At 42.4% G+C, this 27,667-nt stretch overlaps 2 protein-coding genes across 2 annotated transcripts in view; both read left to right on the top strand.

Annotated features, from left to right (window-relative positions):
• LOC128442545 (protein NLRC5) overlaps positions 1-27,667 on the top strand; it is a 145,106-nt gene that overhangs the window by 74,805 nt on the left and 42,634 nt on the right. Inside the window, exon 20 of the mRNA XM_053425049.1 lies at positions 9,320-9,493. Within this exon, the coding sequence (XP_053281024.1) occupies positions 9,320-9,493 (174 nt within the window). The remainder of the gene's footprint in view (positions 1-9,319; positions 9,494-27,667) is intronic.
• si:ch211-37e10.1 (G2/M phase-specific E3 ubiquitin-protein ligase) lies at positions 19,318-22,924 on the top strand. The gene is made up of 7 exons (XM_053425225.1): positions 19,318-19,438; positions 19,726-20,152; positions 20,280-20,590; positions 20,755-20,930; positions 21,235-21,407; positions 21,579-21,793; positions 22,107-22,924. The coding sequence occupies exons 2-7, from the start codon at positions 19,968-19,970 to the stop codon at positions 22,364-22,366; spliced, it is 1,320 nt and encodes a 439-aa protein (XP_053281200.1). The 5' UTR covers positions 19,318-19,438; positions 19,726-19,967; the 3' UTR covers positions 22,367-22,924.

The following is a 27,667-nucleotide window of genomic DNA, read 5'->3' as shown; positions in this document are numbered from 1 at the left end:
TCGACCTCTTTCCTCCGTTCACTATCTTTACCACTTGTCCTCTTGAGGGCAGCAGGGGGAGCTGGAGCCGATCCCAGCTGACATTGGATGGGAGTTGTGCTGCGCCTTAGATGGGGCACCAGTCCGTCACAGGGCAGACAAACAATCATTCACACTCACATTAACACCTACGCTCGATGTAGAGTCTCCAATTTACCCAACCCCTAATCTGCATGTGTTTGTGAGATGAAGCCGGAGCACCTGGAGGAAACACGGGGAGAACATGCAGACTACACACAGGAAATCCCCATCTGAACCGGGATTCAAACCAGCGACCTTCTGGATGTGAGGTGACAGTGCCAACCACCTTGCAGCCCCAAAGTCTTGCCCCTCGCTACCGATTGTTTTTATTCACATGAAGAATGTGTTTATTGAAATGACACAAAACCAACAGAATATATAAACCCTCTGTCAAGAGTCACATACAGTGTATTTAACTCTGCCTTTATTATTTTCCACCTTTGGCCCTCAATATATATCCATGTATGTATAACCACGTTTTTTCTGTATATGTTTGTTTATGATCATAAAGCTCCTGGATTCATGTCACAAATTGAGTTTTGTCTTTGACACAAAAGATCAAAACTCTGGACTTAAAAATGGGAGGTTTTCATTTCTGCATCAGGTGCAGAGCAGTGGTTGCTTTTCTACTTTTTGACCAACAGGTAGCGCTGCAGTATAACAGCAGCACATCCCATTCAGAGCCTTTATATTCAGTCTATGAGTCAAACACATGGATCATTTCCTCTGTGACAAACCAGATGTAACGAGAAGAAAAACATTTCAGAGAGAAAAGTTCTGTTTCTACTTGTCTCTGCTTTAATGCTCAATAAACATCCTTCCACCGACTTCACTGGAATCATGACTCTGGTTTTCTTTCCTCATCAAACAAACAGGTGGAAACACATGCACATAATCACCAATTTGACATAATGGAAAAAAAAAACAGAAGAAAAATGAAATAGACATTTACAGAATGAAGAAGAGTCAATGAAGAGCAGAGCATCTTTAAGTCTCTGAGGAAACTTTCATAAATATTTAGCCATATTTAATAAAAAAACTGACACGAGGACGTTTTATATAAACAGTTGATATTCTTAATTTTTCCAGTTTGTGAATTGTTGCTAAAATAATTTCTAAAACAATGACGTAAATCTGTTTGTATGTTCTCGACCACCAACTCAGATCAACCACAAGGGGGAGACGGTAGCAGGCCACTGGGAACAGCAGCATGCTGGGAAATAATTAATGATGGGAGGTTCACAGCAGTGACAAGTGACAGAAAGTGTTTGAGAGATGATGTCCTGAAGAAAGTGGACATTTTGGGTCTCTTGTGTTGAGCAGGTTGTGTTATTTTGTGGAGACACTTGTCTCAACATGATGATTTCACTTCATGTTCAAGCCCGTCTCAGTTCTTTGTGACTTCGGGATAAGAAATGTTTGACAGAGTCAGTTCCTGACAGGCTCAAGTTCTCACTGTATGGAGAGGTCATCATGTGACTTTGTGCTGATCCTCAACACACGTGTATCAGTGTAACATGTGACTGTGACGCCATGTTCATGAACACGCTGCCCTAACATCTGTCCAGCAGATGTTGAAGCTGTGAGGTCCACTTCCTCTGCAGCAGAGTGCGACCATCATCTCTGGAGCTGTCACCAGGCTGTTGTCACGGTGACCAAACACAAAGTGTGAACAACACGTCGTCTAAATGATCCGTTCAAACTCCATCAAACATATTTATGGGATATACTTTATACTTATGAAGAAAAGTTTGATTTAAATACAAATTCTAAATTCTTGAATGAAAAGGAGCAGAAGGAAGAATAATCGGATATAATCCGCTGCTCCTTCACAAGACGTTCATGAACAAAGTAGTTTCAACCCTTTAAACCAATTGTATCAGTGTATACAGATGCATGTGTTCCTGTGTGTTGGACTCTGGTGATACTCTGAGTTCCTGTAGTAGGAGGGAAGGTCAAGGACTACACATAAAACTCTGTTCCCAATATATAGAGATGGATCCAAGGAGCCAAACAATGGAAAGGATGGGTTTTTGTCCCATAATTCAATATAAATATAAAGGAAAGAACAGCACATCACAGTATATACAGTGGAGATGTTTGCAAAAGCAATGGCATAATATTAGACAGAGCAAAACCAGATTAAACAGGTTCAAACTCACTAAACATACCAGACACTATTCAGACGTCATCACACATAAACAGAAGTCATGTGGATCCCAGTTCAATGAGCATCGAGGGCAATGAAATGGACAAAACAATCTTTAAAACAGGAGAGAGTCTTAGAGGAAGCTTTCAGTGAGGCCCCAGCTAAATCAGGAATTAGAAGCAACACCATGACTGACTGGCAAAACAATGAGGGAGGAAAAGGATCATCGATATGAAATAAAGCAAAACATGGGAGGAATGAAAACGATGATTTAAACAGCAGAGAGCAAACAGTCATATCAAGGTTAAGATGAGGACTCACAGGATTAAACACAACAATCATTTCATATCATCCATCAGTGTGATTGTGACTCAGGGGAAGAAAGTGTGGAGCATCAGAAATATAAAGAGAAAGAGAAAAGCTACAGAAGCAGCTGAGGAAATGTTGAACCTAAAGAAGCTGCTCAGTATTGAGGAAGCGAAATATAAACTTTGAGTTTTTAAAATAAACTGGATCAATGAAGAGGATAAAACTTGAAGGGTTTATATTTGTATTCCTGTGTTATTGTGAAAGAGTCTGAGCGAAGAATCTCCTGCTGCGTCCTTCATGTGTGAAGAAACAAAAATCCAGCCCCAGAGCTCTGGATATCCTCCGGAGTATGTGTCTGAAAGTAGAAACATATTATACTCAATAACGTTGGAGATGATAAAAGAAGGAGACGTGAATCCTTCAGTATTATAACCAGAAGAGGAAGAACGGACTTTATTCGATGATTCACAGCCCAAAACTCATAATGTCTCAGTCTGATTATCCGGAGAAGACGTTTAAAAGAACAAGTCTGGTGATTTTTTTTATATTTCTTCTTGTTGATATCAAGATATTGTGTGTGCAACCACAGCGTGACACATCTTATGTGTTTGTGACATAGAGCTCCATCCGCCGCTGGAAATAGTCCCCAACAAATGCACCGTTTCCTCCTGTGAGCGTCTGTTTCAGGAAGCTCCACTCCACAGGACAACGTGCTGAGTTTCACGTTATAACGTGATAACATGAAGAGACTGACCTCAATGAGTCATGTTTTCCAATGCGTTCACATTGTCAGAGGTTTCCAGCGCAGAATGATTCTAACACCGCTGCTTCAGGACAGACGGACATTAAAGGTCCGGTCTGTGTCCGAGTCTGTTTCCTCCTCGAACCTGCGCTCACTTTAAACTTTAACAGAAACACGGATCACAAGTTATCAGGACACGGACAGGACTGACGCTCACTTTGTGTTGGTTTGATTCTTTACAGTTTATAAGACACATGTTTAAACTGCGACACAAACCAGGGCGTGACTCTCTCTCTCACACACGCACACACACACTCACACACACACACTCACACACACACACACACACACACACACACACACACACACACACACACACACACACACACACACACACACACACACACACACACACACACACACACACAGAGTCACGGGATTTCCGGTAAATGCAGAGAGGAGGAGCCTCCAGTGAAAGTGAAAGTGTTCAGACTTTGTTTTAACTTCAAGGAGCAGACGGAGAAAACGTGAGGTCTGAGGCTGGTGAGTTTTCAGCAACATTAATATTTTTCATTCATATTATGAGTCAGTTTTCTACACGTGGACTTTAGAGAGAAGAAGATTCAGGATGAACTTCTGTCAGTGAATCAACAGTTTGACTCGACGCTGTGATTGGCTGAGTCCAACACATTAAACCTACAACTGTCTCAGGTTACGTGACAACAGGGACACAGTGTAGGAGGGTTGACTCTGTTATATTTGAAGAAACACTGAGTTTATTTACCTGGCTTCATTGTGTGTGTTTGAGCTCGCAATGTTTTTCCTCTCAGACTGAAGATGAATGGCTTTGAGGAGGAAGAGGACGGAGCAGAGTCTCCAGTGTTCAGCTGTGAGTCTCTGAAGAGTGACTGTTCCAAACATGAGCCTTTAAACTTCAGTAATGAACCTGGACCCTCACACACAAAGTAAGAGACCGGCTACAAACATGTGAAGCTCCAAACTGAATCCTCAGAGAATGAACCAGTGAATGATGTGTTCTGAATAAAAACATGTTTGTGTTTGCAGAGGTCAGGACCACAGACTGAGAGCAGAGTCTCCAGGGTCCAGCTGTCTGTCTCTGAAGAGTGACTGTTCCAAACATGAGCCTCTAAACTTCAGTAATGAACCTGGACCCTCACACACAGAGTAAGAGACTGTTTCTACTGGGACCTGCTCTGAAGAGGATCTAGTTTCCTCTAGTGTGGCCCCTGCATTAGGACACAGCTTCATTGAAGTTGGTGACTAATCTCTCAGAATCACTCAAAGAGCTCAGACCTCCACCAAGAACCAACACGCTCCTTATGAAACCACTTTGAAATCCAATAGAGACTCATTTTGATTTGGATCTGCACCAAATTCTGTAAGTAATGACAACCTGTGACTGTGACATGTGAGTTATCAGGAAATGTCTTCACAGGGAGAGGAAGAGGAGTCATGTTTCTGAGGAGGAGCAGTCGTCCTGCTGTGCTTCGTGTCAGGACGTCCTGAAGGATCCAGTCTCCACCAGCTGTGGACACACGTTCTGCAGACAGTGCATCACTTCATACTGGGACCAGTCTGGTTCTTCAGGAGACTCCTCCTGTCCCCAGTGTGGACAAAGATCTAGAACAGGAGCTGGAGGTCAGACAGCCGGTCAGAGCAGCACTGTACATGTGTCTGCTGATGTCTTCACTTCTGACAACAGCACATGTGGTTTTATTTTGTTCCTTCATACAGCATCAACATTTAACATCGTTAGAAAAGCACAAAGTTAAAAAGCTTTTATTTTCTGTAGTTTTTCTGTATCTGATGAAAACAATTAGCAGATTCTCAGATTCTCTGTCTCTCACATTGTTTCTTGTCTTTCAGCAGATCGTGGTCTGCAGGAGGTTTCAGATGAACATAAGCTCAGTCTGAGGAGGAGATGTGAACATGTGACTGAAGGAAGTGATGAAACAGGAAGTAGAACCCTCCTCAACAGGATCTACATTGAGGTCTACATCACAGAGGGACAGAGTGAAGAGGTTAATACTCAACATGAGGTGAGGCAGCTTGAGACGGCTTCCAAGAAGAAGAGCCTCCATGACACTCCCATCAAGATCCACGACATCTTTAAAGCCTCCACTGACCAGCAGAGCAGCATCAGAGTCGTCCTGACCAACGGCGTCGCTGGCGTTGGAAAAACCTTCTCTGTGCAGAAGTTCACTCTGGACTGGGCAGAGGGTTTAGAGAACCAGGATGTGGATCTGCTGGCTGTGCTTTCGTTCAGGGAGCTGAACCTGGTGAAGGACAAGCAGCACAGTCTTCTCACGCTGCTCCATGTTTTCCATCCAGCGTTACAGAAGCTCACTGCAGAGACGCTCGCTGTCTGTAAACCTTTGTTCATCTTTGACGGCCTGGATGAAAGCAGACCTTCTCTGGACTTCAACCACAGGGAGCTTGTGTCTGAGGTCACACAGAGGTCATCAGTCAACGTGCTGCTGACAAACCTCATCCGGGGGAATCTGCTTCCCTCGGCTCTCGTCTGGATAACCTCCAGACCTGCGGCGGCCAATCAGATCCCTCCTGCATGTGTGGACAGGGTCACAGAAATAAGAGGCTTCTCTGACGCCCAGAAGGAGGAGTACTTCAGGAGGAGATTCAGTGATGAAGAGCTGTGCAGCAGAATCATCTCACACATCAAGACGTCCAGGAGCCTCCACATCATGTGTCAAATCCCAGTCTTCTGCTGGATCAGTGCTACAGTTCTGGAGCACATGTTGACCACAGACCAGAGAGGAGAGCTGCCCAAGACCCTGACTGACCTGTACTCACACTTCCTGCTGTTTCAGACAAAGAGGAAGAACAACAAGTACGGTGAGGGACATGAGACGACTCCACAGCAGCTGACGGAGGCTGACAGGGACGTTCTCCTGAAGCTTGGGAGGCTGGCGTTGAAACATCTGGAGGAAGGAAACATCATGTTCTACCAAGAAGACCTGGAGCGGTATGGTCTTAATGTCACAGAGGCCTCAGTGTACTCAGGAGTTTGTACTGAGATCTTCAGAAGAGAGTGTGTGATCTTCCAGAAATCAGTCTACTGCTTTGTTCATCTGAGCGTTCAGGAGTTTCTGGCTGCAGTCTACATGTTCCACTGTTACACCAAGAGGAACACAGAAGAACTCAACAACTTCTTGGGAACATATGGGAACACAAACAGTACCTTCTCTCTGGATGACCTCCTGAAGAGAACCATGGAGAAATCCCTCACCAGCACAAATGGTCATCTGGACCTGTTTGTTCGCTTCCTTCATGGCCTCAGTCTTGAGTCCAACCAGAGAGTCTTAGGAGGCCTGCTGGGTCGGACAGAGAACAATCCAAAGATCATCCAGAGAGTTTTAGGAGGCCTGCTAGGTCGTACAGGGAATAATCCAGAGGTCATCCAGAGAGTCATCAACAACCTGAAGGAGATGGAGAGTGATGGCATTTCTCCTGACAGAAGCATCAACATCTTCCACTGTCTGATTGAGATGAATGACCACTCAGTTCATCAGCAGATGCAACAGTTCCTGATGGCAGAGAACAGATCGAAGGAGAAACTCTCTGAGATCCACTGCTCAGCTCTGGCCTACATGCTGCAGATGTCAGAGGAGGTTCTGGATGAGTTGGACATGGAGAAGTTCAACACATCCGAACAGGGTCGATGGAGAATGATCCCAGCTGTGAGGAACTGCAGGAAGGCTCGGTGAGTTCAGACATGACCAATATGTATGGTGTATTGGAGACTCTGTGCTGGAGTTTTCCGTATATTTATTAAATATATATATATAAGGGCTGTTAAAATCAATATGTTAACGCGGGAAAATTAATTTGTGGAATTAACATGTTAGTTATTTGAACGCATTAACACACACGCAGAATGAACCGCTCCATTATCCGACTTCATCGATTCAGAACCAAACACATGACCGGACGTTTGTCACCTGAATCATCCCAATAAAAAATAAATTGTGAACTTGAACTAGTTTATTTTCATCTTCATGAACTGAACTTGGAACTCTTTCTTTTTAATTGTGAACTGGCTCAACACTGCTTCTGCAGATGGGCTCAGACTCAGATTTCACATTTCATTAAGTTAAGGTTTGGTTGTTTGTTTGATTTAAAAAGAAAAAAAAAAAGTTTTATTCAACCATCCTATATTTGCTAAAAAAGAGAGCAGAGGCTAAGAAGCCACGATTGTATTTGCTAAAAGATAAGAAGGCCCGATTGTTTAGGATAAAGGTTCTTTGACTTTGAAAAAAAAAAAAAGGTTCTAAATAAAGTCATCCTATGTTTGCTCAGATGCAAAGCAAAGAAACAGCCACATTTAATTTTGGTGTGGTAGGTTTTAGTTGGATTTGATTAAATTTTTCAATCGTACTAGCAATCATTTGGACTTGTCAACAATAACAAAACTAATGTTAAATGTTTATAATCTATCTTCTGTCATTTATCTTTCTGTTCCCACAACAATATACAGAGATGGAAGGGATTTTTTGAAACTTTTTGATTAATCAGATAAATCACAGCATCTCTGTGTTTAGGATGAGAATCACTGACTGTTCCTTTAAACTGAAAAAGCCGAACTGGAAATATCATTTATTCTTCTTTCTTTTCAAACTTCAATTACCACCCTGCGTTTGTACACCACCACCAACCAGTGCAGTGTCCGTCCCTCCAGTTTCCTGACATGTTGCAATCACAATAACATGAGGTCACTGTAACCTTTGACCTATGACCACTGAAATTGAATCAATTTATCTTTGAGTCCAACTCGTCAAAATTTGAAGAAATCCCCTAAAGACAGACTTGAGACATCATGTTCAAGAGGCCAGAAACATGTTGTGTGACCTTGAACCTTTGACCTTTGACCACCTGAATCTAATGAGTTCCTCTGTCAGTCTAAATGAACGCTTGTACCAAATCTGAAAGGATTCTCTTGAGGAGTTTTTAACATGTTCATGAGACAAAAAGGGGATTTACCAGGGTGAAGGTCACATGATCACGTTTTGTATGAATATTGTGTTTTCTGATTTTATTCAACAGATATTTTCTTTAATTACAGACTTGATGGTTGTCTACTCTCAGAGATTCACTGTGAAGTCGTGGCCTCAGCTCTGAAGTCAGACCCCTCACATCTGAGAGAACTGGATCTGAGTGTAAACTCCCTGCAGGATTCAGGAGTGAAGCTGCTGTGTTCTGGACTTGAGAGTCCAAACTGTGGCCTGGAGACTCTGAGGTCGTTAAATCCTTCTTCACTTTTCCAACTTTCTTTCTTATTCGGTCATTATTTATTTAAATTGTCTCAGTTCTGCTCTGCTCACTGTCCCTGAGTCATCTGTCACTCACCCAGTCAGTCATGTCCACCTCATCAACTCCATCTTTAATACATCATTTATACCCAATTGATCTCATTTAATTATAATTTAACATAATTCATGCATAACTTGAAGCTATTCATTTATTAAGCTGTGACATTTAAAATATTCAGCTACTTGTTAGAACACATTTGAATTCATTTCTGGATATCCTACACTGATCTGCAAGACAGAGACCGGCTCCAAATAATCAATAATTACCGAATCAGGACTCGTTTTTAGTTCAACATGTCTGATTTCATATTTATCTTCCATGTTATGAGTCTGTGTGACATGAATTTGTGTCTATTTTCACAGATGAACTCAGTTTAACTTACAGTTAAGTGTTATTCTTTATTCAGGTTGGAGGGTTGCAGAATGTCAGAAATCAGCTGTTCTTCTCTGGCTTCCGCTCTGAGGTCATTTAGGGGTTCAGTATCTTGCCAAGGACACTTAGGCATGCAGATGGAAAAGAGTGGGATTCGAACCAGCAACCTTCTTGTTGCAGAACAACTGCTCTATCCCCTAGGCCACGCGCTCCCCACATTTATCTCTATTTTCATTTTAATACTTTTATAGGTTCAAGTTTTTTTACTTTTCTTGCTTTGCTGTCAAAGCAGTTTGTAAACTCAATAAAGTTTATTATTATTATTATTATTTATTCAGGTTGTGGGAATGCAGTCTGTCAGCGATCAGCTGTTCTTCTCTGGCTTCAGCTCTGAGGTCAAACCCCTCTCATCTGAGAGAACTGGATCTGACACTAAATGACCTGCAGGACTCAGGAGTGAAGGAGCTGTGTTGTTTTCTACAGATTTCAACCTGTCGACTGGAGACTCTGAGGTCAATTCACTGACTAACTGTTGTCGATCTCATATCTATCATACAGCATTTATATCCAATTGATGTCATTTAATTCTAATTTAACATAATTCCTCATCAAACATAACTTGAATCCATTCATTAATTAATCTGTGACATTTTACATTTTCAGCTACTTGTTAAAACAATGAGTTTAGTTCTGGATTTCCTAAACTGATCTGCAGGACAGAGACCGGCTCCAAATAATATATTTTTACTGAATCAGGACGCGTTTTTAGTCCAACATGTCTGATTTCATATTTATCTTCCATGTTGTGAGTTTATGCTGACATGACTTTTTTAGGTTATTTTCACATATGAACTCAGTTTAACTAACACCTGTCGTGGCAATTAATAATAATCCCACCTTAGCAAGGAAGAAACGAGACACAATTCTCTTACAGTATTGTCACACTTTAATGCTCGAGCATGGTACATACAACAGAGTTGAGTTTGTCATATGCACCCAGACAGAAGACAGTGGTTGGTATTTATACATTTGGCTAACCCCACCCATTCGAGAGGGGGTTGTTAAACAGTTAATGACTCAGGAGAAGCAGCACTTCAAACATCTTCAAGCTCCTCCTAGAGAGGAACAAACTTATTGATCAGCCTCTTTGATATAAAGGAAATAGGTGACGGATATCCTGTCCCCTGCTCTCAGACCCCTGGAGTGTAACATCTGTCTCCAAGATCCCTTCTTAGTGTCTACAACCACCACAAATCCCCCGTGTTGTAAGGTCTTTGTTAGGTGAATTTGTGTAAGGAACATCAAAGTAGTTCCTTACATCAATCATAATGCCTGGATAGCTAATTACTATCACACTGTGTCCGGACTAATTAGATTACTGTGACTGGAGTAATCAGGCCAGCACTCACTCAGTTCTACAGGAAACAGCAACATCAAAGTTACATTTGTTAGAGATTCAATGATGATCAATCCAAGTATACATAAACATGATTATATTATGGTCACATGTTACATTTCCCTTACACACCTACATTTTATCCTTTATTCAGGTTGCGGTACTGCAGTCTGTCAGAGATCAGCTGTTCTTCTCTTGCTTCAGCTCTGCGGTCGAACCCCTCTCATCTGAGAAAACTGGATCTGACTAGAAACAGGCTGCAGGTCTCAGGAGTGAAGGAGCTGCTTGATCTAAAGCAGAGTTCAGGCTGTCGACTGGAGACTGTGAGGTCAGTAGATGGTTGGAGTCAGTCCACGCTGCTTTCATCAGTATTTTACTAAACTCAGTTATTATCGCAGTACAGATCCAGGGTCTGTCATACCAAGCAGGATTTGTCTAGAAGTCCGGTGTAATCCAGGTCTCAGTGAGAGCAAGGAAATCAAGTGATTGCTGTGTAGCAAAGCCAGAGATGAAGTCTGCCTTGCGGGTAGCTGACTGGCAGTTCCATAGGCCCCCTGTGACAAGGTGTTGGGTATGTGTGGAACGGGTTGGATAGATAAGAGAGGAAAGGTAACGGTGTTTGTGTGAACGAGTTCAAGGCATATAGTATCTACGAGTAGAAATTCGCACAGAAAGTTTACACATATTCAAAAAATAAAATGCAGCTTAATACTCTGCCTCCCCCTCAGCCTCCCCCGAAAGACTCCTTTGTCTTTATCCTCCGAGTCTTCATACGATGAGTTTTCGCTGACGCTCCAGGCATTTCCTGGTTTTAAACCAGAGTTGACCATGGTTTGCTACAGCTGTGCTGACCACTCCCCCTGCTCATGAGCCAATCAACCACCTGGTGTTAAAAGGCCCAATAGCAGATACTCAGTTTAATACAACAGAAAACTTCCCAAATCTCCTATTTGGCAAAAACTGTTTCTAGACAAAAGCTACTTACCTCAAGAGATACAAAGTAAAATACAATTTTGTCCTTAACAGAATTGGAATAAAGAGCAATCAATTTAACCTTAGCTGGATCCTATTTTGACTCTCAATCACCTGAGTGAAACTAGAAGCAGTGAACAGAATTAATTAACAAACAGGCTCCTGTCTCATACAATTCAAGGTGAGACCAAACAGTTCAAACTATCAATCTAGTTAACCTAAGACAGCAGACACAATAGTAATTTAGCAGAGAAGCTTATTTAAGAATGTACTTAGCTTGAATTCAAGAAGTCCAGTAGGAAGGTAGCCCAGAAGGTTTGTTTTTTTGAGTCCTACGAAGCTTTGCCCACTGACCACACTGAAGGCCGAATTATAGTCGGGTTGCACGCACGCACACATGCACGCAAGACACGCAACACGCCCCTTTCGTGCCCTCTGCGGGCTTGAGTGCGTCGGCCAATTTTTCTAACTATACGACAAAACGACGCAAGCCTCACGCAGCCCGCAAGGCTTGTGATTGGTCTGCTTACTACATCCCGTCCGGACTCTAGTTTCCGGTTTCATGGCCCACAATAAGCGGAAATCACGGAAGATTTAGAAGAACAAATATGGACCAAATAGAAGAGCACTTTGCAGAAGAGATCCGAAAGTATGACCACTTGTATAACCCGTCACTGACTGGCCGATTTGTCCGCCAGAAATAGGCTATGAAGAGCCGGAGTGGCGATGTAAATAAACAGTCGACGAAGAAGAAGACGTCTCTTCTTTGTGTGTTTTGTCTTTGAAAAAAGACAGCACACTCTCCTTAAAGGGACGGATAAGGGAAGTTTAAATCAACGTCTGGTTGGTTCAGTTGATCTCTAACTCACCCAGAACATCTCAATCTCTCCAGACTCATCCTGTCACCAAAACACCAGATGACCTCAGTCAGCTTCCTGAAGATAGGTCCATGTGTTTTTGTTGAGAAGTGTCAGAGGTTTCACCACAGTGTGATTCCGCAGAGACAGTGTGTGTCCTCAGGGACAGTGTGTGTCCTCAGAGTCAGAGCATTTTATTCTGGATCATGTGTTTGTTCTACTGATTGGGAAATATGAGGCTGTGCTGTCAGTCAAACTGTCTATGTCTGTGATTGGTAATACACAGTAAACCCCGCCCCTTTTATGTGCACATGCTCACACAGTGAAACATGGCTTCACCTTTAACAGCAGTAAATCCACCTCTCAGGTGTCCACTCTGCACTTTGACATGCAGAGGACACACACTGAGCTCTTAGCGTGTTCATTCCAACACGTGAACATGAAGCAGAGAGGAAGCTGCTCCACCTCTGAACAGGACTGAAGTCCCTGCTGCTCTTTCTACTGGATGTGCTGCATCACTGACTCACAGCTGATGAAGTGAGTCTCTGGAAACACTGATGTCTTCTTCTCTCAACAGTTGGTGATCTTTGTGGTGAGTGTGAAGAGGACAGTGTGTGTTGACGGAGGCTGAGCTGTGTCATGATGATCCAGAGGCTGAAGCAGCAGAAGCTTGTGTGTAGAGCGGCTCTGACTGGGCCTTGTTGCTGGGAGGCAGAGTGGAGACGGAGCTCCAGAGGAATCAGAGGAGGTGAGCTGCTCTGAGATCAACTGTCAAACAGAGTCCAGTCCACCGTCCTCCCTGTGTGTTCCTGTGGCTGTGACACAGCATCATCAGTGGATCTGCTGCTGCTCTGTCCTTTGACTCAGTGTCTGCAGACACACTCACGCTCCTCCACCTCCTCCACTCTTTTATTCACTCACATAATCTGAACACAAACACACTCAGCAGATTATTTCTGTTCACGACGACATAACTGCAGATCAACACTTTTCTAAATCTGTTTTGAGTGAATTTTCAGCATCTTTTTCGAGCTCTTACCTCCGTTCACGATCTTTACCACTTGTCCTCTTGAGGGCAGCAGGGGGAGCTGAAGCCGATCCCAGCTGACATTGGATGGGAGTTGTGGTGTGCCTTGGACAGGTCACCACTCCGTCACAGGGCCGACAAACAACCATTCACACTCACATTAACACCTACACTCGATGTAAAGTCTCCAATTTACCCAACCCCTATTCTGCATGTGTATGTGAGATGAAGCCGGAGCACCTGGAGGAAACACGGGGAGAACATGCAGACTACACACAGGAAATCCCCATCTGAACCGGGATTCAAACCGGCAACCTTCTGGATGTGAGGTGACAGTGCCAACAACCTCACAGCCCCAAAGTCTTGCCCCTCGCTACCGATTGTTTTTATTCATATAAAGATTGTGTTTATTGAAATGATACAACACCAACAGAATATATAAACCCTCTGTAAAGAGTCACATATAGTGAATTTTTATATCCATGTGTGTATAACCACCTTTTTGTGTATATGTTTGTTTATGATCTTAAATTTCCTGGATTCACGTCACAAATGGATTTAGTTCCACACAGAGTTAAACACATTTAAATCCCTTTGACTTTAAAATCATAGTTTGTCTTTCACACAAAAGATCAGAAGTCTGGGCTTAAAGATGGGAGGTTTTCATTTCTGCATCAGGTGGTCGCTTTTCTAATTTTTGACCCACAGGTGGCGCTGCAGTATAACAGCAGCACATCCCAGTCAAAGCCTTTACATTCATTCTATATGAGTCAAACACATGGATAATTTCCTCTGTGACAAACCAGATGTAACGAGAAGAAAAACATCTCAGAGAGAAAAGTTCTGTTGTTTCTACTTTTCTCTGCTTTAATGCTCAATAAACATCCTTCCACCGACTTCACTGGAATCATGACTCTGGTTTTCTCTCGTCTTGCAAACAAACAGGTGAAAACATCTCGTCCTTGCTGGTACATGAACAAAATCACCAGTTTAATATTATGGAAACAACCAGAAGAAAATTGTATGTTATATTTACAGTATGAAGAAGAGTCTATGAACAGCAGAGCATCTTTAAGTCTCTGAGGAAACTTTCATAAATATTTTACCATATTTAATAGAAAACTGACCCAAGGACGTTTTATACAAACGCAGATGAAGATTCTTCGTCTCTCCAGTTTGTGAATTGTTGCTAAAATAATTTCTAAAACAATGATGTAAATCTGTGTTTGTTTGTTCTCGACCACCAACTCAGAACAACCACAAGGGGTGGACTGTAGCAGGCCACTGGGAACAGCAGCATGCTGGGAAATAATTGATGATGGGAGGTTCACAGCAGTGACAAGTGACAGAAAGTGTCTGAGTGATGAGGTCCTAAAGACAGTGGACATTTTGGGCCTGTTGTGTTGAACAGTTTGTGTTATTTTGTGGACACACTTGTCTCAACATGATTTCACTGAGTTAATTTCCAAGCCCCTCTCAGTTCTTTGTGACTTCAGGATAAGAAAAGTTTGACATAGTCAGTTCCTGACAGGCTCAAGTTCTTACTGTGTGGAGAGGTCATCACGTGACTTTGTTATGATCATCAACCCACGTGTGTCAGTGTAACATGTGACTGTGACGCCATGTTCATGAACACTCTGCTCTAACATCTGTCCAGCAGATGTTGAAGCTGTGAGGTCCAGTTCCTCTGCACCAGAGTGAAGTGGATGAAGTGATCCGTTCAAATTCCACCTACTTATGAAGAAAAGCTTGTGCTCTTAATCAAATTTTACATAAATTCTACTCAATATTATATATCAAGCAGCCTTGTTGTATCAATAGTTTTTCAGCCTGATCACAACTAAACTCAGGTTCTGTCTGAAACACAGTGAAGGTGCAGCTCAGGTTCTATATTCTTACAGGGTGAAAATAGAACAAATTCTTTACCTAAATATGATATAAAACAATTATTAAATAATAAAATACGATAAATAAATCGTAATTTAATTTCAACCATTTTCTGCCATCGTCTCTCTCTGACCTCTCGTTGGAAAAACAGGTGTTTGACAAATTAGAAGCAAAAATAAATGATTGATTTCACACTTCTGCTTCTCCTACTGTAACATGTGGAAAAAAAAACATAAATCAGCGGTGTCTGCCGGCGTCCAATTCTCAGTCCTGCCCCAACCACGACTTCGTATGAGGGCCCGTGAGGGACATTATTCAGAATACCCTCTCACACACACTACTGAAAAAATATACGCTCAAACACACACAACTGAAATGCTCTCACACACTACTGAAAAACTCTACGCTCTCACACACACAACTGAAATGCTCTCACACACTACTGAAAAACTCTACGCTCTCACACACACAACTGAAAAGTTCTCACACACACATGAAATGCTCTCACACACACAGCTGAAAAGCTCACACACACACATATGAAATGCTCTCACACACACTACTGAAAAACTATACGCTCTCACAAACACAACTGAAAAACTCTCACACACACATATGAAATGCTCTCACACACACAACTGAAAAGCTCTCACACACACATATGAAATGCTCTCACACACACATATGAAAAACTATACACTCACACACACAACTGAAATGCTCTCACACACACATGAAAATTTCAGTTGAAACAGAAGGTGTTTCAGTTGAAACGGAAGGTGATCAAGGATGGCAGATCAACCATGTGCTCAACAGCCCTCAATGAATTTAGCAGAAGCAACGGCGTTATTAAACAATATATTGGCCTCAGCGGACACAATCAGAACACTCTCTAACGCCTCAACTGTTCGGCAGCAGCCGGTCGTTGCAGCAGCTCCAGGTGTGGATACACTGGACAGCCACCTAGCAGCTCTCTTTCCGTCCCGGCAGCGCAGCGGCGTGCCACTGTCTGCTGCAGGCCCAGTCAGGAGAAACTGTGCACCTGCACCCCGTTATCAAGCATCACAAGGCATGAGGAGAAAAAGGTAATTAGGGCCCGAGCACCTCCAGTGGGAGGCCCTATTGAAATTGAAAGGATTATTCTGAGAATTTTTAAACATGCTCAAAAAGTTGTAAAAGTTTGCAGTAAATTAGAAAGTGGTGTTAATTTACGTATTCTGGAGTATTTGGAAATGGGCGTGGCAAAATGGCTCAACAGCGCTACCTACGGAAAAGCCCCTCATTTAGCATTCACCGATCCTCACGAAAATCAAGACAGTTGTGTATCATGACCAGATACACAAAAAAGCCTCAAGGACCATTGTGAAAAAATTTACAGGAAGCCCGCCATTTTGGATTAAGTGGCCATTTTGGTCATATTCCATATTTTTACTTTGATGTACTTCTCGTAGAGTTTTCACCATATCAACTTAAAATTTAGAAGGGTGTCATCACAACAAAATGGAGATCAAAAGTTATTGAAAGATCAACTTTTCGTCATACTGTCTGACCGTGGCGTGGCGTCAAAGTTTGATGAAACGCCATCAAAACACAAGCTTCTCTATCTCAGACATATTTGGTCCAATCGACTCCAAACTACACATGTAACACAAGAGTCGCGACCTGAAGACATCTACACAGAAATCGTGACATAAAATCACAGCGCCTCCTGGTGGCAGCAGGAAATGTCTGGTTTTTGGTACATTTTACACTTGGATGTATTTCTCCTCATCCACTTTGTGAAACCATGTCAAACTGTGTCAAACGGGTCTCAAGACATTGATAATGTAGCCACAAGAATACTGTGACTTTTCATCATGCGGATTATTAATGGCTTTGTCATGACAAAGAAATAAGTCTCTTGGACAGATATGCTACACCACACAGAAAGCCCGCCATTTAGGATTTGGTAGCCATTTTGGCCATATTCCACACTTTTGCTTTGATGTACTGGTTGTAGGGCTTTCATCAGATCAACTTAGATTTGAGATGAGTGTCATCACAACAAGATGGGGATAAAAAGTTATTAAAAGATACATTTCTACTCAGACGGTGTGACCGTGGCGTGGCGTCAAGTCTGATCACACGCCATCAAAACACGAGCTTCTGTATCTTGGACATATTTGTTCCAATCGAGTCCAAACTAGACATGTAAGACAAGAGTCACGACCTGATAACATCTACAAAGACACCATGACTTATAATCATAGCGCCACCTGCTGGCTACAGGAAGTGAAGCGTTTATCCTTGCTGCAGAGCTTAAAACGCACGCAAGGCAGAGACGTGCGCTTGGTCATCGATCGCGCTCTCTTCCCCGACCGCAACAGACTTGAATTCGCCTGTGCTCGGGCCCGTTAGTGCTGCAACGTAGCCCTAGTTATTAGTGCTGTCAGTTAAACGCGTTATTAACGGCGTTAATGCAAACCCATTTTAACGACGTCAATTGCTGCCAACTCTCCCGCTTTCGCCGTGTGACACACGCTTTTATGCATGTTGGTGGTTGACTAAGTCACAATAATTTTTTAAAACAACATCGTATCAGGCCGTCATGAAGTACCAGGAGCGGGCGAGTGTGTCTCTCTGTGTGTGTGTGTGTGTGTGTGTGAGTGTGTGTGTGTGTGTGTGTGTGTGTGTGTGTGTGTGTGTGTGTGTGTGCGTGTGTGTGCTCCCAGATAGCGCGCCGCTCCGTGGGCTCCGTCCCGCGCTCTCGCTCAGTGAGACACAGTGAGATCAGAGCTCGTTCAGTGACCGGCTGCTTCTTAACTATGGAAACAGTGAAAACAGAGTTTCTCTGGTCTCAGCTGATCAGAGATCAGCGCCTCAGCTTCTTGATCAGAACAGAAGCTGCGGTTGGTTTCTACCGAGCTTCAGTATCTGTGTTCGCCTCCAGTCTGACCTGCTCTCACTGTTTTAATATTTCGCCAACTAAAATATATATTTTTAAGCTATTAGGCTGCAGCTATATGTTTTTATTCATTTAAATATAGTGTACTTCTTATTTCATACATTTTCCACCAATATGGGGAGGACTTAAATAGCCCTACGAAGTTTATTTCAAAGTAGGCCGACACCTGCCTGTGGGTTTTGTTTGTTTTTTATTTTGTTGCTTGTCTGTTTGAGTAGCTGGATGAAAGCAAAGAAGTAGTAGGCTTACCTTTTATTGGTAACCTACCTGACTGCTATGTTCACAGCAAACTTGAAAAAAAAAAATATTTAGCCATGGTTTAACTGCACTATAGGCTTAGTCCTTGTTTACCTGAAATGTGCACTTTATAATTTTATTTTGTACCACCCTGTTTGGCAATGTTGTTTTTCAATAAAATAAAACATTTGCATAAAGCAAGTCAATCCACTTTTCCATGTTGATAGCATTAAAACGAAAAAAAAAATTTATGGAGACAAAATAAATGAAGGGGCATTTAGAATAGATACAAATTTGGGAGGGTTGGTTCACAGCCAGAGGAGGGTCGATAAGGGGTGACGGTTAGTATTTTGCTTTTGTCAAACTGGACGTAATTAAGATATCTATTATTTGTACAAATTTGTATGTTGTTCTACGACTGTGGTCTCTGTATTATATTTATCTATGGTAGCATGACTTAACGTGCAGTGGCTGTTTTCATGTAATCTTAAGAGTTAATTTCTTATTTCAGATCTAGGTCACAGCAGCATGACCATTTCAACAAGGACGTAATATTACTTCCTAATCCATCATGGGGAATAGTGTGCAAACAAGGTCCAAAATTACGTTTACACAAACATGGGCACATCCTCAGTGCCTTTGAATTCCAGAAGGCCTGGGACCCCCAGACTGTTGTGGAACGCATCAGAGATGGTTTTGGTGAGCACATTCCAGAGGATGTCAGGTAAAGACTTTTTTTTTCTTACTTTGTAATTAATGTTATAATAATCTTTATTTATAGAACACTTTAAAGAACAAACACAGGTTTACAAAGTGCAATCATGATTATTACAAACATAATACAATAGCATTTGTTATAAAATGTACATGACTTGGTCAGATACCTCGTAGGAGCAAGAAAACAAGGAGACATACACACTCACACACACTAGCACCATCGTACAACAAACTACATAGCCTAAAAGCATTTTGTTGTTGTAATATCCTCATCTCCTTTGTAGCCTCCAGTTTCTAATGGGTTGAGGCAATAAGCTGGTGTCCCCTAAACTCCAGGAGGGCCAGGAGCTGAATGGAATGCTAATCCATAAGATTTTTAGAACCAAAGGCCTATATGTGAGACCATCAAGGACCCTTTTAGTAAGTTTGCTTTCATTCTTTTATTTCTTTTTAATACATTTCACTAAATAGAAAGTGTATCTTTCGAAAATGAAACGTAAACTGTTTATTACTAGTAGCAGTATACAATATATATATTCAATTAAAGCAAAGGTTTGAGAGCAATCAAACCAGAGAAAAGCACAAACAAATGTTTCTTGTTTTAATCGGTCAAACAATAACTTGTTTCCAATATGGTTATTTAATTTCAAAGCTCTAATTTTTGCTTTTGATATATGTTTTTGGTCTTCTTTCTTTTTCTTTTTAAGACTGACTCAGATGAAGAAAATGAATGTTCCCACATCACTGATGATGACTGTTTGGAAGTTGATGGTCCACAAATCCACACTGACAGACCTAGCACCATCAGGGTTGCTACAAGTGCAATGAGAAGTGAGGATGACCCCTGTTCTAGCAGTCAGGATGGAGATGGCAACCCTGGCACTAGCAGTGGTGATCAACATGGCTATGGCATCATATCACCAGGAGTGTTGTTAAAAGGCGTACAGCAATGCAAGGAAGTGGCACTAGTGGTCACGATGGAGGCTCCCTTGCAAGAAGTGATGGCAACCCTGGCACAAGCGGTCCTGATGAAGACTACTCTTCATATTTAACACTTACAGCTGCTCTTCCTGATGGCTCTTCAGATGATGAGGAATTAAACCAGGCTATAATTGCCAGTATGGAGAGTCAAATGTGAGTAGCACAAACACAGAATGTGTCAACTATTGAGGATGATGTGATCAGATAGTTGATGCGAACTATTTCATCTTAAGATTATTTTGTCATATCTGATCATTTGTTTTTGATGTTGTCTTTATAGTGCAGTAAAGGTCCCGGTTCAAGAGATACTGCTGGAACTCTCTAGCAAAATTAGCACAAAACAACAGTGCAAATTTAATATAAATCGCTCTGCTGTCTGGGAGGGAGCCGTGCGAGGATTCCAAAGGGTGTCCTATAACCCTAACTTCATGATCTGTGTAAAATTCTCAGATGACATGGGGAGAAATGAGGAAGGGATTGATTTAGGAGGGCCAAGGAGGGAATTCTTGAGGCTGCTGATGGAGACCATTGCCAGGTCTCCCATGTTTGAGGGAAAAGAAAACAGCAAGAACTTGGCTCTTGACAGTGCTGGTAATGACCATTTTAATTTATGGGGATTTTTTTACATACAACTTTAAGCTTTTGAACTGATTTACAATGTATTTAATGGCACAGTGAAATCCATGATTTAATGTGGTAGTGGGTCTTTATGTATTTATCAATATTGCATTTCCTTTTATTCCGTTGTTTTGAAGCTCTAAGAGAGGACCGGTACTACATAGTTGGCAAAGCCATTGCTGTAAGCTTGGTACATGGCGGTCCGCCACCAAACTTCCTCTCACCAACAGTATTTTCTCTTCTGGTTGATGGTTCAGCAAAACCAGTGCTAGCAGACATAGCTGACATGGAACTTTTGGAAAAAGTCAAAAAGGTCAGTTGGTAGTCTAAATTTTATCTTGCATTAGAATTAGGATACATTACAATATTATCTTGCCGTTTTCCATTTTGAGAGGGAGTACCAATCCAGCCCAGTCTGCTCATTGCTGAATGCTCACTTCCTATAGTTTGTCGGCAAAGTGTATTTTCCTTATTGTTTATCACATTGTAACTATGTGGAAGAAAACAAGTTAGGGCACCCTTGGACACCCTTGGTAATTATGCAGACGTCCAGTGTCTGGCTTCTTACTAATAAGAGCCTCTATAACAAACCATCCTAATGCTCCTTGTGATGCTAGGTAGCTGAAAGTACAACCCTTGAGGACCTTGAGATGACAAAGGCACCTCTACTTGACTACTTGGCCAATGCAGGATGTCTGAGGCCTATGCGATCTATACGAGACAAGGATTTGCTGGTACATGACATTGTCATGTTCCAGGTCATCCACAGGGTTCAAGGTCCATTTCAAAGGTATTCAGAGTTGTTGGTTGTTTGCAGTCAGATTAATCAGAATAGCATTCAGAATTTTACCCATAGACCAACAATATCTATTATTTTTATATAAAACTAAGTAAATTGACAATGCATAAGTGAATTAGGAACCCTAATTAAATTCTGCAAAATTCCATGTTATTTGTACAGATTCTGTGAAGGACTGAAAACTCTTGGGGTTCTGGAGAAAATCCGAAGGCATCCAGACAGCTTTCGCCCCCTGTTCTGCTATGAGCCAAGCACACTGACTGCTGACCAGGTGGATGATGTTTTCAGCATTTGGCTATCTCCAGAAGGGAGCAACAAGAGAGCTGCTGAGGAGAGAGTTGTTACCTTCTGGAGAGACTATCTCCACGATGCAGAGGGTAATTGACAGTGTAGTGTTTTTGGGGTGTTTTTTGGGGTGTTTTTTTTACAAAACATACCTGTATAACAAAAACATTATAGATTAAACTTTCTTACTTTCTTGGTTGTAATGTCATCAAGTAGCACCTTGAGATTGTTAAAAGATGAAAGGTGTTTTATAAATATATTGCTGAAGGAGTTATTCAGTTTTTTCAAGTACAATATTCTTATTTGACAATTTATTTAGTATCAACTGATATGAGTTGCTGTTTCATATACATAATTATAGTTAATTGACCAACTGCCACTTACAATGTTTTTCTGTTTTTATAGAGGAGGAAGGGCCATCCAAACTACAAAAAATATTGTCCTTTGCAACTGGAGCATCGGTGGTACCACCGATTGGCTTTTCTCCAACTCCCTCTGTCCAGTTCATTCAGAAGGAAGATGACGACTTCTCCTGTACACCAATGTTCCCTCTGGCCAACACATGTATCAACTGCATCAAGTTGCCACTACATGTGTCATATCAAGAGTTTAAGGAGAAGTTCGACTTCGCATTAGGAAACTCATATGGGTTTGGCAGGGCATAAACGTATGCTCTGTCTATGAAAAAGGAAAAAAAATACAACTGTTCTTCCCCTCACATTGATATTGCCTTCTGCAGTTACGTTTTCAATTGTTAAAGTACATTGAGTCATCTCCCCCTCTGTCTCTTATCCGTCCGTCTATTATGTGTCTGTCTGTTTCTCTCTCTGCCTGTCTCAGTCTCCGCTTGTCTCTCAGTCTGTCTTTTTGAAAAAAAAATGCGTTGAACAAATGTTTATGTTCATTTGTTTTAATAACAATGTTAAAACTTTAACATCACTGTCTTGTAATTCACTGAGAAAACTGCACAAGTGAAGTAAACAAAACAATGTTTTAACAAAACCTTACATAACTCCCATGTTTTTCATAGAAGAAAATGCAGAAGAGAAGAAAACACATCTATTCCATGGTTCCCATCATTTTCAAGTGGATTCACTTGTTGAATACTGTTCATTGTGGTCTCATTAATGGTAACATCAATGTCAGGAATTCTAACATTATTATTGGTTTGAAGTTCAGGTAATGGCCCTTCTTCATCAATGCCATAGTAGTTATCGTCATAAAAAATGTCATTTATAATGGGATGGATTCCTACATTGTTTATGACCCCTGTATGCCACAGCTGAAGAGGAGTCGCCCCCCCTTGTGTGGACAGGCCATGGTTGTTCCACTGGTTGATAAATTCTGTTACTGCCCTTTCAATTCTTGGTAAATAAACATAATGCAGACAAAATAGATGTAGTTCATTCAATGAATCCAGTATACCCTGTTCCTCCATGAAGATAAAAATATTAATAAAGTGTCTAGATACAACTCTATTCAATTTTGCCCATAGTCTCTCAATCCTCTGGTTGTGTACTGAAACACCTGTAATAACCCTACGACTGTTCAGTCCTCTTCTTTCCAACATAAAATGGGCAACACGTATATTTTCCATACCATGATCACATCTGACCCGTAAGGGCAAACCAAAGTTCTCTACTCCTCCCAAAAATAATGACAAGACACTTGAAGCTCTGTTGTTAGATAAGCACCGTAAGTATATAATGGTCCGACTGAAGCCATCAACACAGCCATGAAAGACCATCCGCCATCTGATCAGCTTGTGGTTGCCGTCAAAATGCCTGTTGGGAGATATAAAGTACATTAAATAAAAAAATATATAGGTAAAGCTTGCAAAGTATATCAAAGTGTTGATTGCCTTTATTGATAATACAAAACAGTTACAAGTCAACTTACCATAATTGGTTGGGGGCCTGAACACTATAGACCCTTCGGCGTATGGCATGACGGCGTCTAAATGACCGCCCGATGGGATCAACTTGATCGAGGCTCTGTCTGACCCGCCAACGCTGAACCCCTAAGCCACTTGATCTCAGGCTTCCAATTGTATGCTTCACCTGCATTTGGAGTGTTCTGTACTATATTAGTCACAACGCTGTCCAGGTCTTGATTTGACAATATTGCATATCTTAATGGCTCAACTCCCAGAGTTTGTCTGTGTCTGTATAGGGTTCTTTGACTGATTCCAAAGCACGATGCAATTCTCTGCCATGTCATACCAATGGATACACAGTGAGCAATCTTTTCGGCGGCTATGCTGTATCGGGGCCGACCTGGATGGCCAGTCAAGATTGTTGGGGGTATCAAATTGTTGGTCACATCACTGGATTCCTGTCTGGCCTCATGTTCATAAAGCAAGTTGCGAAAGCATCTATATAAGGATCCTAGTAGATTACTCACATCACTATCATCATGATTATATCTGGACACAGCAAGAAATGCAGATAGAGTTTGTGTATGATCATCAAGCTCTCTATAAAGCCTCTCCTGACCGAAATTGTTGGACTCCTCACTTTGCAATGAGTCAATGCATTGGAGAGCACTAGTTAAAAAACTTACAATATCCACTTCATTGCCTCTCACCTCAAAAAATAAAGTTTGGACGTGAAAAACAAAGAGGATCAGGTGAAAATGCATTGTGGTTGAAGTACTACTTCAAATCCAGTAAAACCACATGCACTTCCTGGTGTGGACTTCCTGTTTCCTTCAGTTGAAAGGAAGGCCTTCCTTTTTAATTGTAATGCTCGTATTCACCACTGAACCGTTATATTCCACAATACTATGAAAGAGCATTTCAGTTGTGTATATGAGCACATTTCACTAGTGTTTGTGAGAGCTTTTCCGTAGTGTTTGTGAGAGCTTTTCCGTAGTGTGTGTGAGAGCTTTTCACTAGTCTGTGTGTCAAGTTATCTGGGTGATGTTTTAAACTGTGCTTGCCCAACTTGAAATGGCACTGTTACACAGAGGACGCAGGACAGCTCAAATCCTTCTCCTTGATTTTATTGAACATGAATCTTTCTGAACATGACCAACAAACATTCCGTAGTCTTATTCGGATTTAGGATTAGGATCAGGATTAGGTTGAAAACCTATTGATAAAGACAAATTAAATCAAGTTAGTTCAAATAAATCAAAATGCCTAATCAAACATTTAAATCAAATCCAAATATCTGTTAGATATCATAAACAAATCTATATAATTACAATATCACTATGATGTAAAACAACAATGGTCTTCCATACAAACATTTTCACCATGTGCGCCTCCACCAAACGTGCCCAAGACGTCACTAAGGACGTCTGCGCCGACCCATGCGCTGTCACATAGAAGACATGACAAACGGGAAAAAGTGCCAGAAACATACGCATTGTGCAAACTACACCTTAGTTCAAAATATAAATAACATACCAATGCGTGCTCTCGTGTCCTCCAATGCACAAACCCTTCATAGCCCGGCCGGAAATCGCGGACCTTTATTTCCTCACCCGTGCTCACTCACCTCACGTGCCGTAATCAGGCAAGTGCCGCCCGGTGTGTGCGCAAATCGAACATGTGTGATTTGCGCATCTCCCCTCCACGCCACTAGAGGTTTTTTAATCTAAATGCGATCTCTGTCTTTACACCTCCCACTTGACCTCCTGGTTGCTCAACCCAAGGAGGTCACACTCTATCTATTCATTCTATTGTTGCTCTTCAACAGGAAGAAGGATGACCAGTTGTCTCACATCCCTGCAGAGAATGGACACAGGGATTCTCTTCAAGAGTTTCCTGGCTCCTTGTCTGCTTGTGTCCCCTGTGCTTGGCTTCATGACTGGAACCGGGTAGCTTGGAAAGGTCCTCACATTTACATCTCTGACGATTCCTCTTCGGTCAGCATTAACACTGACTACCCTGGCCAATTTATATTGACTCCTCAAGGCATTTTGGTCAGCCAGCCAGACCACATCTCCCACTGCAACGTTCCTCTCTCTTGTGTGCCACTTGCTCCTTATGAACAGGTTAGGACCAGCTAGCTGGCACCACTTCTTCCAGAATTTGCTGACCTCTGCTTGTATGGTTTGGAGTCTCTTGTATGGGTAACCTTCAAACTTGAAATCTCCCGGGTCTCCTCTTGGGCTGGCTCGTCCCAGTATGAGGGAATTGGGACTGATGTATTCCACACAGTCCTCTCGGCTTTGAATCCTGGCATCTATCGGTCTTTCATTTGCCAGGTTGGCTGCCATGAAGAGGAATGTTTGGAATTCCCCCCATGTGAGAACTCCATCACCACCAAGGTTGTTCAGGGCTCGCTTCACTATCTTGACAGCTGCCTCTGCTGCTCCATTTCTGTGGGGAGAGTCTGCAGGGTGAATCCTCCATGACCACTCTGTTCCATGATTGACAGCTTCCTCTTCAATCTGAGACCTGTTCAGTCTGCTCAGAAATCTGTGAAGCTCCTCCAGAGCAGGTCTGGCCCCTACAAAGTTTGTGCCAGGATCTGTCCACAATTTCCTAGGGTGTCCCCTCAGTGCAGAGAATCTTTGGTAGGCCAGCAGAAATCCCTCAGAAGACTGGTCACTCACAACATCAGTGTGTATGGCTCTTGAAGCCATGCAGCAGAATACAACCCCCCAGACTTTGAGTTTGACCCTTTTCCTTACTTCATCTTTTACCTCATAAGGTCCGAACAGGTCCATGGTTGTAAACTCAAATGGCAATGCTGGGCCTGTTCGCTCTGGTGGCAAGTCACTCATGATCTGCTGGCACTGTTTTGCCCTGTTTTTCCTGCATACCACACAACTGTCTACTACTTGTTTTGCAATTCTTCGACCTTTGATTACCCAGGCTTTTTTCCTCATCCTGAGCAAGGTTCCTGCTATTCCCTCATGGTTTGCCTTGTGGGCTTCCTGTGCCAGCAATGTAGACACCCATGCCTCGTATGGTAAGATGGGCACTGCAGTTTTGTCTTCATCAAACATCTGAATCCTGCCTCCACAAACCAAGAGCTCAGAGTCCGCATCTCTGTATACTGCCAGTCTGCTTAGGGTAGTGTCAGGAAAAGCTACACCTTCCTGAGCTTCACTAAAGAGATCCCTGAGGCCATCTTCACGCTCTCTCACTGTAAGCACAGTTTGCTTGGCCTTTTCCTTTAGTGATGACACTTTATGCTTAGCTTCTTGAGTTCTTGACTGGCTTTTCATCTCTATCCACTTCTTGGCAGCTCGCCATATCCAGGCGATGATCCTGACCAGCTTGGACAAGGAGCTGTAATTCCTCACTTCCAGTAGGTTCTTTATTTCCCATCTCCTGGGTGCCCTTCCTGCCAGAAGAGCTGGATCAGCGGCCATACTTTTCTCTCCACTTTCATCCTTCAGGTCTTTTTGTGGGGCACTTGCTTGGCTTATCTTAGCTTGAGCCCTTGTCATTCCTGCTGAGAATGCCTTTCTCTGGAGTCTGTTGACACTCTCTCTAGCGTGCACTGCAACCTCTCCTGCTGACTTTTTAGGCCACTCCTCCACTGGCCACTTTAGGAACTCTGGCCCATCCTGCCATGTGGAATCCTCCTTTAGATCTTCATGAGTGCCTCCTCTTGTAATGATGTCAGCAATGTTATGCTCTCCAGGGATCCACCACCAGTCTTCAACTGAGCCAGCCTTCTGGATTTCACCCACTCTGTTCGCAAAGAAAGTTTGGTACCCATAACTCTCTCTTTGAATGGCTCCTAGGACTGTTTGACTGTCCACCAGGTGGAGCCATCGCTCTATCTCCAGGCCTCCATGCTTCTCAACGTACTTCCTGAGCCTGGCTGCAAAGACAGCGCCGCAGATCTCAGCCTTCACGGCCTCCCCTTTCTGATCCAGTGGAGTCAGCTTGGCTTTCGACTCTACAAACCGGATATCGACTCCTTTACTAGTGTTCCACCTCAGGTACATCACAGCTCCATATGATTTGTCACTCCCGTCTGAGAATGTGATTCCCCATG

This window comes from Pleuronectes platessa, chromosome 1 (assembly GCF_947347685.1).
Source record: "Pleuronectes platessa chromosome 1, fPlePla1.1, whole genome shotgun sequence".
Lineage (NCBI taxonomy): Eukaryota > Metazoa > Chordata > Actinopteri > Pleuronectiformes > Pleuronectidae > Pleuronectes > Pleuronectes platessa.
The sequence above is the reverse complement of the archived record's forward strand: the minus strand, read 5'-3'. Positions and strand labels throughout refer to the sequence as shown.

What these genes read in the sequence shown, in the direction of transcription:
- si:ch211-37e10.1 (XM_053425225.1), top strand. Translation starts at nt 19,968, where the DNA reads ATGCAAGGAAGTGGCACTAGTGGTCACGATGGAGGCTCCCTTGCAAGA. An exon ending in GCCAGTATGGAGAGTCAAAT is followed by an intron (nt 20,153 to 20,279) that starts GTGAGTAGCACA and finishes TTGTCTTTATAG; the next exon opens with TGCAGTAAAGGTCCCGGTTC. An exon ending in CTATCTCCACGATGCAGAGG is followed by an intron (nt 21,794 to 22,106) that starts GTAATTGACAGT and finishes CTGTTTTTATAG; the next exon opens with AGGAGGAAGGGCCATCCAAA.